This window comes from Cataglyphis hispanica, chromosome 7, assembly GCF_021464435.1.
Source record: "Cataglyphis hispanica isolate Lineage 1 chromosome 7, ULB_Chis1_1.0, whole genome shotgun sequence".
NCBI lineage: Eukaryota > Metazoa > Arthropoda > Insecta > Hymenoptera > Formicidae > Cataglyphis > Cataglyphis hispanica.
Window position 1 is genome coordinate 6,963,945 of NC_065960.1, and position 14,315 is coordinate 6,978,259.

At 35.4% G+C, this 14,315-nt stretch overlaps 1 protein-coding gene across 8 annotated transcripts in view; it reads right to left on the minus strand.

Annotated features, from left to right (window-relative positions):
- Window positions 1–14,315, minus strand: part of LOC126850795 (multidrug resistance protein homolog 49) — a 53,077-nt gene that overhangs the window by 13,368 nt on the left and 25,394 nt on the right. For 4 of the 8 annotated variants that reach the window (XM_050594129.1, XM_050594126.1, XM_050594128.1 and 1 more), the window contains 6 exons: window positions 6,076–6,212; window positions 3,931–4,000; window positions 3,367–3,451; window positions 2,516–2,709; window positions 2,141–2,389; window positions 530–943 (listed from right to left, as the gene is read on the minus strand). In XM_050594129.1, coding sequence (XP_050450086.1) covers window positions 530–943; window positions 2,141–2,389; window positions 2,516–2,709; window positions 3,367–3,451; window positions 3,931–4,000; window positions 6,076–6,190 — 1,127 coding nt within the window. In that variant the 5' untranslated portion in view covers window positions 6,191–6,212. Of the gene's footprint in view, window positions 1–529; window positions 944–2,140; window positions 2,390–2,515; window positions 2,710–3,366; window positions 3,452–3,757; window positions 3,777–3,930; window positions 4,001–6,075; window positions 6,213–14,315 lie in introns of those variants that run through there. The other 4 variants (XM_050594130.1, XM_050594131.1, XM_050594132.1 and 1 more) reach the window with 3 other exon arrangements.

Genomic DNA, 14,315 nt, shown 5'->3' on the forward strand with positions numbered 1-14,315 from the left:
AAGCTAACACCTTTTTGTCGAACACTGTGTAAACAGAAACCGAGCGGTATTCTCAAACGTCAGTGTCCAATTATCCATTTCATGGTTTTTGTATTTGAAAGAAAGGAAAAAGTTACTTCGCTCGCATTGTTAAATACCGTAAAATACGATCGAAGTAAAATATTTATTTAGCAATAATAATATTAACGTTAGCAATAATAATATTAAAATAATTAATTTCCGCGCGTTTTTATTATAGTTCATTGCATGAAAACAATCAATTTCATTTTTACACGCATTTATATTTGATGATTTTATTAAAAAAATTTAATTTTTAAGAGATAATTATATATAAAATATAATAATAATAGATGATAATGAATGCATTTTTAATTTATAGCTCATTGCGTGAAAATAATATTTTATCAAAACATCACTAGAGTAAATTTTCGATTATGATACGTAGGATACTTAAATTTAAAGTCTACAAAATATACGAGAATGATAAATATTACTGGATATCCTTTTGCCAAAATAATGCGCATCTTACCAGAATGCCAACGCGTAGCTGAGGTATATGATGAGCCACATAACTCCGCCGCCGATTCCGGACCACATGCTCCTCTTAATGCCAGTTCTTTCCGCGGGCATCAGTTTCTCCGAGTACCTCTCTATTTCTTTCTTTTCGCCATTGAACGCCACGACGGTCCTTATGGCGGCGAGAACTTCCTCGGCAACGCTACCGGCTTGACCGTAAGCCGCCAGTTCCAAGGCCGACAGGGAACTTTGCACCTTGGCGACTACAGCGGTGGCGATTATTATAATCGGTGCGCAGCTCAGTACGACCAGGGTTAATTTCCAACCGTACACGAATGAGATAATGATGGAAGAAACGAACGAGGTCGTCAAATACGTGAAGATACCGAGCTTCTCCCCTATCCCCTCCTTCATCTTGTCTAAATCCCTGCAAAACGAGACGAGCAACATTGCTTCATATTCATTAACGCGATAATTAATTAAGATTATAAAATACTTTGATCGCGTAATCTCATTTTATCTCAAATATAATTTATAACAGACCACCACTGACTCAGTTTTAAAATAACATACTTGAAGCACGGACTATTTTTAATGAGATTTTTTGAGAAAGAATGAGATTAATTATCAGCGTTTGCCGTTATCGGCATTATCGCTATCTTTTATTTTTGCTATTCATCTGTTGCAAGATTTAAAATCTTTAACTTTATTATCGATCGATTGACACGCGTTACCAATTATTGGAAATAGTGAAAGAATTTCTACATGATACTGCGCGAGATATTGCTGTATCATTCTGACTATGCTCGATTTGTAGAAGACGATATATCGCGGCACAATAATTTAATCTCTTATTAATTCTTCCTTATCTTTGCAACCCGATGAGAAAGACGCAGGAAAATTAACGAGAGACGGATTACCCCGAAATAAAAATTAACTTTCATCAACTAAAACATCTTCGCGATTCACACGTGACTAATAACTTTTAATACAAGTATCTTGTCCAATTACTATACGATGTAATGCGAGTAAAAGCAGAAGCAGTGTGGGAGCAGGCTTTTCGAGTTTCGCAAACGCCCACCTGTTGATAAACACACCGATTCTCGCCTTCTGAACTTTGCTGTCCGCTTCCCCGACGTTTACATCGACGGTCTCGAAAATCGAAGGTATAACGCTCCCCTTTGACGGCGCATCGGCGGGTGAACATACAGAATATTATCGTGTTGAAATTATTCCGCGGGAGCGAGAGATAGAGAGAGAGAGAGAGAGAGAGAGAGAGAGAGAGAGAGAGTTTATCATCAAAGTTGTTAATCTCCATGAAATCTCTACGAGATTGACGATAATAATATCTTCGAAATATTCGAAATATCGGACAAACAAAAAATTTTACATGATTTCGTGACTTTTTTTCTTATAAATAAAAAAGGTTTCAATTTTATATCTGAATATCTCGCACTTTCACAAACGCTGATTAACATCTATCGGCGGGAGGCATTAAAGTTGCTTATCACGGCGAATTTTCGATTGACGTAAATTCACTCGAATTATCTCGTTATCTCGCGCTCGAAATCGAGAGCTCCCATCTGCGACGCATCTACATAATGATAAAGGGAAGAAAACTCACTCGGTAATCCTGCTGGCGAAGTTGGTCGACGTGTTCGTGTCGTACCATGCCATATCCTGTCTAAGGACGGCTTTCAAGAACATCTTGCGCACCTTGGAGATCTGTCTCGAGGCGGCGATGTTGAGAAAGTCCACCATCAATATGCCAAGGATGAATTGAATCGCCGATAACGTCGCGCAAGAGATGCCGTAAGCAATCGAATCGTCGTATAAAGCATCCATCTTCTCTTCGTGACTTGCATTAGCTGGTCTGAAATAATATTTTATTTTCGCGATTCAGAACAGAAGCTATCTTAAGTACCTTTCAATATAATATATCTTATTATATATCATATATCTTTTTTTCATAAGATGTACTTGACTGAGGGTTGCTTACAAAATTTTTCCTCCTCCGAACCATGGCATCATGATGGTTGGCGAGGTCACGTGATTCTCCGTATTACGATCCACTAATAGCGTACTAAATTCGCCATACTGAATCGTGGCGACTGGGACACACAGTCCTACTAGGCAACCGAGTATTAAGCCTAAGACGATCAGCGTCAACTCACCGCATGTTGCAAATCGAAACTGATAAGTTTGAAATAATTATAAGATGATTAATTCAACATTGCAAATATTATAATTATTGTACTTTATAATTTACAAATGGTATAACTTATCTTAATTGCATGGAAATTATTAGAGAGCAGAAATAAAAAAAAAGAAAAAATATAATGTATTATATTAGAACAAGAAAAATGTTCGAAAGTTATACAAGCACGTTTTTGAATGATTCAGCACGGCGAGTTTGCTCGTACTTGAATGATTCAGCAGCGCGAATTTACGGCGAATTTCCGAAAGATTTAACTTGCAAGATTAATATACCTGACTAACAATGTGATTAACGAACGACCAACTACTAAGAACGATCATAATTAACCGAAAAAATGTATTTAAATTTGCAACGTTGTAAAAAATTTCGTTCAGGTTAAACTTTTGCAAAAGGATTCACGGTCTATTAAGATATAATGTATCTTTTTTTTTGTGATGAGCCATCAACTGTCATTTATCGCACAGAATCATTTTTAACGATTTCACTGGAGAACGCCTGCTCTCGTTTCGTTTAAAGCTCGGCTTTAAAATAGATGTACAGGATGTGCCAAATTATTCTTGTTTGCTTTATTCATTTCATTAGAATTAATCTTTCATATGTTACGTCATAAAAATTATTTACGAAAAACTCACGAGTTTATAGTAAGGCACGGATGGCAGCGATGACTTCTGCGAGGCTGACTTATCCTCCTTGTTTGTTTGCGGTGACACGAATTCCCTGCGAACACAAGATGTAGGTCGATTGTTAATCGAGATTTTTGCGATTAAAGTTCGACTATTCAAGCAATGGTTGTCTATAGACGAAGTAACAAGATCGAATTTACACGAAGACGTGAAAATGTCTTTTGAGAATCTATGGTGTGTCGAGTATTCACAAATCACCAGTACTAGAGGATACTCTTCGCGGAATCGCGTACGATTTCGGAAAGAATAGAAGCGTTAAACAAACGGCGCGGTTACTTTTACGGAGAGTGGATAAAAGGGACAAAGTTTCGATACCGAAAGCATTCTCAAAAGAGCATACATTTGTCTTATATACGAAACCGTATATATAGTCTGTAAAAAGTTTTATACGAGTCTTCTCTAACTGTATAAAGACGTTAATAAGCCAACGAGCAACGATCCATTATCCAGCCTCTCGTATTTATTTCTAGATATATGTATATACGTCACAATCTGTAACACGCTCATTTGTACATTGCTTTGCCATTTTCCTGTAGCATATATTCGGCTTCGTATTCATCCTTCTCCTTGTCTTGTTGTGTGTCTGAAATGAAATATACAACATACCGTACACGTACAAAATTCTGACATCATTAAATGCAAAGCGTGCTGAAAATCATCTGTCACCGTCGTTTACTATATTTAATATTGAGATAAAATGGCAATAAAATGTATCTACGAAATATCTTCATACATTTTGTAATTGCATCATGCGTCGTATAGTTGGGGAGATTATCATACTTTCCATCAAGAAGTGATAAAGCTATTATCACATATATTTCGTAATCGCATATGAGATTGTTATCAATGTGATATTAGATACCAGTGATTTTTTGTGAAAATCTCATTTCATTCGATAAATGACCTAAAAAGGCTGCCTCGGTCAAAAATCGTAAATCGAATGGAGGAACGTTCGTAAATCGGCAATCTAAAGATCAACGGGAATGCAGGAAGCTTCTGGATAACTCGGGGAGAGATCGCAAAAAACTAACCAGGATCTGCGAGAAGTTTCGACGTCGTCGCAAAGCCCAGGAACCCGAAGAGCAGTCCTGGATGAGAGACTTTGGCAAAAGTCGACCGGCATCTCTCCGTGGGGGCTCCATTAGCGACGTAATTGCTGTTAGAAACTCCCCCGACAAATCTACGATCGGCGCAGAATATAGGAAGCTTTGCCACCTGAAGTAATGACAGTGCCGTAGCCACGCATGCTCGAAGACGATAAGTAATCAGCGCAAATTTTCGCGCAAAATTCATCAAAGACGATCTTACAGTTTATCGAATACAGAATTATGAAAAGTAATAGAGCGCCTTATGGAAATCAGTAGCATAATGTCACTTTAGTAAACATGATCGGATATATGATTATCAATTGTGTTTCTTTTTATCTTTCTTTTTTTTTTTAAATAAATATGTATATTTTTTTTTTAAATATTTTACCAGGTTTCTTCCACGGATTAATAAATGATAACAATATTTACGTTAAAATAAAATACAGCGTCTTTTAATCACAATTGTAATTGGAAAATTCATGTACGGCACTGGTAACCCCTATATATTTTGCAAGTCCTGTGTAACCGATCCGCCTCTCAAGAAAACTTTCTTAGTCGCAGCTCTCGTGGAAGTAACTAAAACGAGTAGCAGTCTTTGCTCGAAATTTCAAGTGAGACATTTAGTACCTCTTAATACATTCCCGTCACAAGTTGTAAGTTAATTGAATAATTTGTTGCCCACTTTTTATCGTGTAATTCAAATTAAATTCATTGAACTTGTGCTCATTATTAATTTCTTTGCTTAAAAGTAAAATAGTTGTTATCAATGCAAACTTCTGCTATGGTGCTATTATCCTAAAAGGCAATTTTCTATTTATATATTCTGGTTGCGAAGAAAGATGTATGACATATGAAAGAATAAAAATTTAATAACATTTTATTTCATTATTTTCATTATGATCATAATGGAAAGTATGATAATCTAGTACATATAATAATGTATATATTTTACGTGTATGCGATTCTTTACTTTATATGGTAAATTGAAATTTGAAATTTTTTTTTAACTTATCAAAACAATCCGTTTCTTCAATTCGTTATCCAACGCAATCATTCTCTGCTGATTCACATGCTCGTAATCTGATATATATTCTTATAAAGAAATGATCGATTCGCGTTGATTACATGCAATGATATGTGATTGTTATAATCATTATGTGGTTATATATATATATATATATATATATATATATATATATATATGTATAGGGAATGATATAAATCAGTTTGTCACCAAAGCTTTGGGATCAAAAATCGTTCAAGTTGAAGATAACGAAATATGCTCGTGCAAACATTAGATAAAGCCAAACACAGCATCAACAAGCCATTCGACATTAAGCCATTTGAATCGAGTTATTCGAGCTTGATTAAATCGTACATCGCGACATGGAACCAGGTAACATCCTGTTGAATTTTGAATTAATTAAAAAAACTGCTGTTGTGTTTACAAACTGTATAATCTATTGTACCTCATTTCCCCTTCCCCCGCGTCGAATAACTCGATAAAATTCTCTAGAAAACTAATTTTTGAACAAGCAAACGCAATCATTCCAACGATATCAATACTTACACCTCGAGAGGATCTTTTCCCGGAGGGGGGAGCGATTTGATTTGAGCGTTTCCATTTGAATATCCAGTGAGCCTTCGCGAGGGCTTGCGGACAACGGATAAATTTGCTGCGTCATCGTGCATTCTCAATTAAAGACTCTGCAATCATATAAAAATATTATGTCATTTTTACAGTAATTATGGACACCTGTAATTAAGTAAAGGAAAAAAGTGTGATTAATTTTTAAATTATTCAATTTTTTGCATCTCGCATCACCCTCAACGTTTTATCCTGTATCATGTAAATTTCATAAAGCACCGAAGCAAGGGGTAATGATTCTCGTCATTGAGATATCGGACTCGGCAACGAGCAATTCGCACGAATCGAACTGCGTTTCATGCAGTCAGTCATGTTGCGATGCAAATAACGCCCCTATTTACTCTCGCCATTATCTACTATATCATATGTTTGCGCATTGAAATACCCAATCTAAACAATGATTAGACATCGCGGTAGCCGCGTTAATTAATCGATCGACCGCGCTACAAGCTACATTAATATCAACAGCAACAGCGAGCTCACTCTAGCCTATTAACGGGGGATGTCTTGTTCACCTCGTTCGTTTCGCGCGTGCCCCTAAAGGGAAACGTCGATTTGCCTCTCCGATATGTTAAATAAAACGAAACTTTATCCAGCCCGTCGCGACGGATCGACGACTTTTCTGATATGCAAATGCAATATCGGGTACTTTGACGTTAAGAGGTCGAAGCGATCGGCGGCTACGGCGAAAGGGGATCGGTCAGGAACGACGTTAAAACTCGCCCAGTCGATGCTTTTAAGAACGCGCGATGAAAAGCGCGAACGAACAAGACTTCGTTAGGCCAGTGAAAAAAGTACTGACGAGGGGCGTTTCACATGGCCATCCGATCCAACCGACGGTTGCATGCTGCGTGTTTGATTACGAAAAGCGCACGAATGTATGAACGTGCGATTGCAGGCTCTTCGAGTGCGCGATAAGTTCTTTGAAATTATATAAATTGTTCCCTCCTTTGCATCTTCAAATATAGAAAAATTATTCAGATTCTGCTCTCGACGGACTACTCTGTATAATTCTAATATTTAGTTTGCTTGGCTGTATCGTAGAGAAAGAAAGACAGAGAGTAGAACTTTGTGATAACAAAGTGAAGCAAAGATATTTGTTCAAAATTAAAACAAACAATATAAGAGCTTGTTAATTATTCACGCTCTTTGAATATTATCGTAACTACTTATATCCATTTTTAATTAATTTTTTTATTCATTACTTTGCCAAATATTATGATCATAAATTAAATCACACCGTATCGAATTGATAAAATTTGAAACTTATTTCGTATTTTATTCATATTGGATGAAATACTTGTCATTAGAACTTCATTAGTATTATATCGTTATTGATCGCAGTCGCTCCGATTTCACGATACGATGGAACACAAATGAGAATTATTGAACGTTGCTTGAAAATTAATTGTTAAATTTGCGGCTGAAGAAGAGCTTTGTCTCAATTTTCTTGACCGACGAACTCTCTCTCGTCTCGTTTCAATATCGAAATCTTAAGGGTATTTAAATGCTTGCGAAAGAATAGCGCACTTTCAGATTATTCTATTTCACGAGGATTTTTCGATTTCATTTGTCTTCAGTACTCAATAAATTGTCTACGCTCACGACCTGCCTTCGAACAAGCAGAGTCTCTTTTTTTCCATCGTTGAATCTGACACGAAGGAGTTTATAAAATTTTCCCCTCGTTCCGGTTGATCTAACACGACCGACCTATGGGCTTCGACAAATAAATTGTCTCTCTCGTGCATTCCGCCCTCCTTTCACTCCCGTTACTCCAAAACCATTGTAACCCCTTCGGAAGTCTTGTAGTATCGCGTGAAATCAATAGCGAGTATCTTGCGATCCTTGTTCGTGTGCAAGATACATATTCATAGACATATGTCTCTCTTTCTCTCTCTTTTTTTTTCCTCGAATCAAAATAAAAGAATAGAAAGTTCTATCGAACGACAAAATAAAAAGATATCGGTCACTACAAGTTGCAGTTGACTTGTGCGAATCCTTCACGAATGTGGCTTTAAAATTATCCGCGCCATTTCAATCCTTTCGAGTTCCTTTCGAGGTTCCTCATAAATCATCGATGCTATCGAATTGGAAGTTGGACAGAAATAGCTGTCACCGAGATAACGAGACACATTTGCTGCATTTCAGCGCGGGATACACGTGATACAGTCCATTAATGACATAAAGGATATTGTCGAGGAGAAGAATGAACCGCGGGTATTGTCGGAATAAAGAAGTTTGCGCGCGCGTAAGCTGCTGAAAACGCTTTCATAATGTCGCTTGACTTTTCCAATATACGCGTAACATCGTTAGAGCATCGGAATCGCAAAGTAGAGCGGAGTCCAACAAACACGGGGATGCGCGCAATCTGCTTTCATCGAGCTTTCTCGAGCTTATGCGCGCGCGCGCGCGCGCTCTGTCGCGTCGCTGAAAAATCGCTGCTAATTGAAAAAATTGCCAAAGTTGCGAAAACTTTCGGAACGATAGTCGTCGCCTCCGGGCAATGCCCATCTTTCGCGCTCGCGAAACTCTATTAAGCTCGAAAACTAATTTCCCAACCGACCTCCGGTCGGGCGCGGCCGTCTCGTAATCCTTGGTGGTCTGTGGCTCTCGTGACACGTGTCCGGGGAATCGGCGATTTATTATTTTATTATAGCTCTCTTTTTATTATTTTATTATTTTTATTATTTTTATTACTTTATTATAGCTCTCTTGCCCTGAAGATGATCTCTATATTAATTTTTGTTACGAAAATTAACTTCGAAGACTGCAAAATGATGATTGTATTGATCTTGTGGAGAACACGAGAAACATACAAGATTAATATTTTGTTAAATTATTATTACAATGAAATATTCTTCATATATTTTCTTATATACTTTATATATATTCTTTTTTTCAAAGAGAGAATACGCATTACGAAGTAAATTCAAGAGTTACAGGAAACAGCGTGTCATATATACGATATGTTAGTGAATATTTTATGATTATTTTTAATTATTTATTCGCCGCATACACATTTGCTACCCATTAGCTAAACAAGTTTGTTTATTTGCACGAGTCCTACCTATACCCATATGAGAGGTATCTCTATATTTTTTGTGATATTTCTCATATGCATTTTTGCAAAAACTGTAAACCTGAAAACACGAACACGAGTCGCGACGTTTCATCGTTCGTAAAATAAAAATCCATCTTCGCCGTACTCTTGCTGGTCTCAATGTAATTAACACGACATTCCGTCAGTACCTCCCGCTGCTTTGTGAGCCCCGGGGTTCGTTAAGCTCGGCAAATTAATTTTCATCGTACTTTCAAACTCCCCCCTCCCGTCCCCCTCCCTCCCCTCGCTCTCCTGACTGCAATTCTTGCGGTTCGCTCGCGCGAACGCGAATGCGCGCGTAGCGGGCTTGTAATGCAGCGATTCACTGCCGCGGTTCCGCATACGTCGTTCATTTCGTCGGACGAAACCCGAAATGGAAAATGATGCCACGGGGCCGGAAAATACGGACGTTGGAAGGGCCAAGTCGCGAAGGAAAAGCGCGACATACTTCGGTTTGGTTCGTATTCCACGCGCGCTTTTCTCCCGGCAAGGAATAAATTAAATGTAATCGAAGAAAATGTTCTTTCGTAACATGACTTTTGTAAAATTTGAATAGTATGAATGGAGAGGGTGAATAGTACAAGAATAGTACGGAATGCGGAACCCAGCATTCTTCTCAGATTTCTTTCCAGTTAGATTTTTTTAAATCGTTCTCTCAGCTACGCCGCGTTCTTTGGTGAATTCAAACATTTTTCATAATGAAAAAGTTTATGAAAGGCTATATAGAGAGTTTATTTTAATCTTTAATTATGTGTCGGATATTTAAAGAATAAAACAATAAATCAAACTTCTTTTGGTGAAAAGGAAAATTTACATGTGAATAACGATATATTATCTCTGCTTAAATTGCGTCGCGGGGGACTCAGTTATCAGAATGTTAATCCGGCGCCAGTCGTTTCCTAAGTAATAATCAGATAGTAGCGATCGATTAAACAAGATAAGATTGTTCCAATCTCCTCCGTCGTGAAGCAATGAAACATAATTATGGATCGAACTATCGTCGTTATCGTTTAACCGAAGTTTCAACAATAAAAAGAATAAAATTGTGAAAAACAATAAAATTTACGAATAATCGATGAGCCGATAACGATGCTGATAAATAACTTTCGGTGTTGAAAAATTTTCAGTTACAACAACCGAATTATACGATCTTTGGAATCATTTTTTATCTTATAATATCCTCGCAGATGCAATTCCAAGAGAAGATCGATGGCTCCGCAATACATCATGTCAGAAATTAATTCAAGATTTGATATCCTCCACAGACACGAACTTCCGCGAGCGAGCAAAAAAAGAAAGCTCTGGACGAACTTCGTTAACTAATGTCGAAGCGTGACGGAAAGTTGCGACTTTCTTCCACAACAGGGAAGAAATAATACGCGGCGAATCGATTCGTCGCAAATGACGCAACAGTCTTCCCGCTGTCAGGTACGAAATTGGGCGGGTCGTTAAATACACAAGAGATAATGATTAATTTCCTAATTTAATTTGCTAACTTAAGCTCTCTCTCTTTCTCTCTCTCTCTAACAGAAGATTAATTCGATTTTCACTCGTGATTTTCTCTCGAAGCGAATCATAATTTTATCACGTCTATATATCATAATTTTACATTCATAATTATTTGAAATATCGAAGCGACTTTCTCGAAAGCTTTTCCAAGACATCTTATTTTCTGTTCTCTCTGTCTGAGTTTTCGAAATGTACATCAAGGCGAGACGCGCCGCAAAGTTTAGCATTTCGAAATAACGAGATAAAACGAGGTGGGAAATTTGGTTTGTGCCGGGGTAACGTTCTTTCCGAAGCTAATCGATTCGTGGCCACTGTGGGGCCATTTCGCAGCATCATCCCTACTAAGGCGAGGTTTTATCCACCGGGATTCGTCGAGTATCTCGATGTAACCTGCGAAAGGAACAACTGACTTTACCCCAGGAGACATCGCGCCTCGAAAATACGATAGAGAGAAAAGTCGTAGAACGAGTTTTCTCAGTAGTTTTAACGCGTACGGGTCAGCCGTTGGATGCGCCAGCAGAGTGAATTCTGCGAAAATCGATGAAAACAATGAGATATTCGAGAAGTAACGTTCGCCTATTCTGTCTGATTACCTTTATCTTGGATAACACAATTGCAACGCAAGTATTTCTCCTATTTGTCCGTAAAGTTAATATATATATATATATATATATATATATATATATATATATATATATATAATTATATTATATTATAATTATATTATATATATATTAATTATATATTATATAAATATATATATATATATATATATATATATATATATATATTTAAACTTGCTTAAAGTTTTCATGGAAATTCTATAATATTTAATTAATTTGATGCAATGAAAATAGATGGTAATAGCCTTCGAATTTTGACAGCATAAATGAATCTAGAAGCGCGACGAATTAATTAAATACGATGAAGAATAAAAGTGACCGTGTGATTATTGTTTTACATACGCTCAATTTCTAACCCGCGATAAACTGACTCGCGACAATTGCAATCACGGCAATTCAAATTAAAGCGCTCGTTTAATGAAGAGGATTAGAGCGTATACGGTGTCTCGTCAGTAACAAAGCTCAAAATCCTCGACCCAACACTCGCAACTAAGTATCCTTGACTTGTCGACCGTTCAATCCCGTTACGAGAGTTTCTAGTTTAATACTGTTACAAGAATGAACGCGAAACAGATGTGTCCGCAGAAATCTTCTTCGTTTCACGCTATTAGTCTGAACGTTATCTTTACACTGCATCTAACATCGAGTTTTCTCCAGTAATTCTAGCAAAACGACTACACAAAAGATGTAATAAAGCGATTGAAAGAGAGAAAAAGAACGAATTGCGTATATATTTTAATAAAAATAAATTATTGAGAAAATAAAATGAATGAAAAAAATAATAATACCAACATAAACATAGCTTTTAATATAGAAAAGTGAAATTCTTTTTCTTATAATAAAGAAGATGATTTATTTCAACAAACAGAAGAATTTTGAGTAATTGGGAATTTTGTATTTATTAGCGTTGTGTTTTTGACAAGTCATTTTGATTCCCTCGATTCCCTAATTGAGATCGATATCTCAACTAGTCCAATTTCATGTAGAGTTCTTACTAGATAAGAAACGCGATTAATAAGATTGCAATCATGTTTTATGCTCTGATATTAATGTTGATATCAGATCTGATGCAATGTTTATATAACAGAGGAGATCAATCGTGAAATCGTGATCGGTTTGCTTATCAAGACTATCATATTGATGATTAGACAGATGCTCGAAATGTGTTTCCTTTTTTTAGAGCTTTTAATAAATTTATTAGAATATTTTTCTTTTTTTTATTTGAAATCTTTCGTAGAAGAGAAAAACTTCTATAATTATACAAAATTCACATTTTACATAATATTAATAAAAAATTATAAAAAGAAAGAGATTGGAATCACATACAAATTGGTGAGTCATTATAGGCAAGTATAAACTGATTGATAATAATAAACTGGGAAAGTACTGTCAATTTTAAAAATCATTCTATCATTCTTCTGTGTTATCTTTCGTTATCAAAATCTTACTCACTGTTCTCACAATTAAAAATAAACATGCTATAAACTAATTGATACAGTTGTTTTAATGATGAAAAAAGGAACAATTCTCTAAAGTCATCAAAGAACTTGAAATTGCTAGATTAATATATGTTTATAAATTATTAATAACTATAAATAATTTAGCAGGAACTTTTCTGAATAATAAATATTATCGCCGAGAAAAGTTTTTGATTGTGGAATGATTTCAGAGTTGTAGAAATAAAATGAAGATGCGTTTGTGATAAAAAAATATATATCAATGTTTTATTTGCTTCTAAAACATTTATAAGATTAAAATATTTATGTACGCATTTTTAATAAAAAGAGATGATACACGTGAGGAAATATTTTGTGAAGGAACATTATCGAAATTGCTGTTCGTGGGCTTTCGTGACAATCGCTCATATATTATACAAAGCAGTTGAAATCCTTCGAGTTATATTCAAACCTACGATTAAAATAATGACGGAATTATAGCAGATGCTATTTAAAGATTTGATTAATGTATATATGTATGATTTACATATATGTTACAGATTTTTTTGTAAAATTAGTTTTGTTGCAAAAAAAAGATTTAACTTTTTTAAATTTTGATTTTTTGTGTCTATGTCTTATAAAAAGATCAGACTTCTTGTAAAAAAGCTGAATTTATACAAGAGAATTTACGAAAGAGAAAGAGAGAGAGAGAGAGAGAGAAAGAGAGAGGAAAAATTTTTATTTGTTACTTAATTATTTTTAGAGAAATTAAAATGAAAAGGTATTATATAAAAATATTGTAAAAATTTAAATATATTGATAGAATTTAGTTTTTTTATAATAAAAAATATTATTTATATCTTTCGAAAAAAAATAAAGACTCACCAGTTATTCTTATCCGATATACAAATACATTTGCGCAAGCCGCTTTTATAGATAAAAGTATCATCAGATGGTGCAATTAATTTATCAATTTGTAAAGGCGTGCGTTCTCGATAACGTTTGTACAATATGACGCTATATAACAGTTTTTTTATAACATTTCACAATCAACTTACATTAGAATTGATGCTGCTATTTTTACTCAAATATTTAACATGTTATTTTCAATGTTTTTACAAATACAATCCGAGACGCGAAAATCGCGAGAAGAATGATTTTTTTTTTTATGGAATATATATGGAATATTTTGCGCGACATTAAAATGCGATGTAATTAATATTAAACAATTTCAATAATTTTAAACATTACTTTTATAATGTCTATTAAAAATGGAACTTGTCTCAGAACGCACGATAAATTGACGAACCATTGATGAGCTTATTTTTGGAAACCAACTTTTCCTTTTGAAATTTATTTCTGATACAAAAAAGCAAGAAGAAGGCGGGTGAGTGTTGTCAGGCGGATTCAATTGAAAACTTTGTCGAAAAACTTGGCAGCGATGCTTAAAAGATGGTTGGTTTCTTCATCGAGGAAGTGGCGTGATAAAAATAG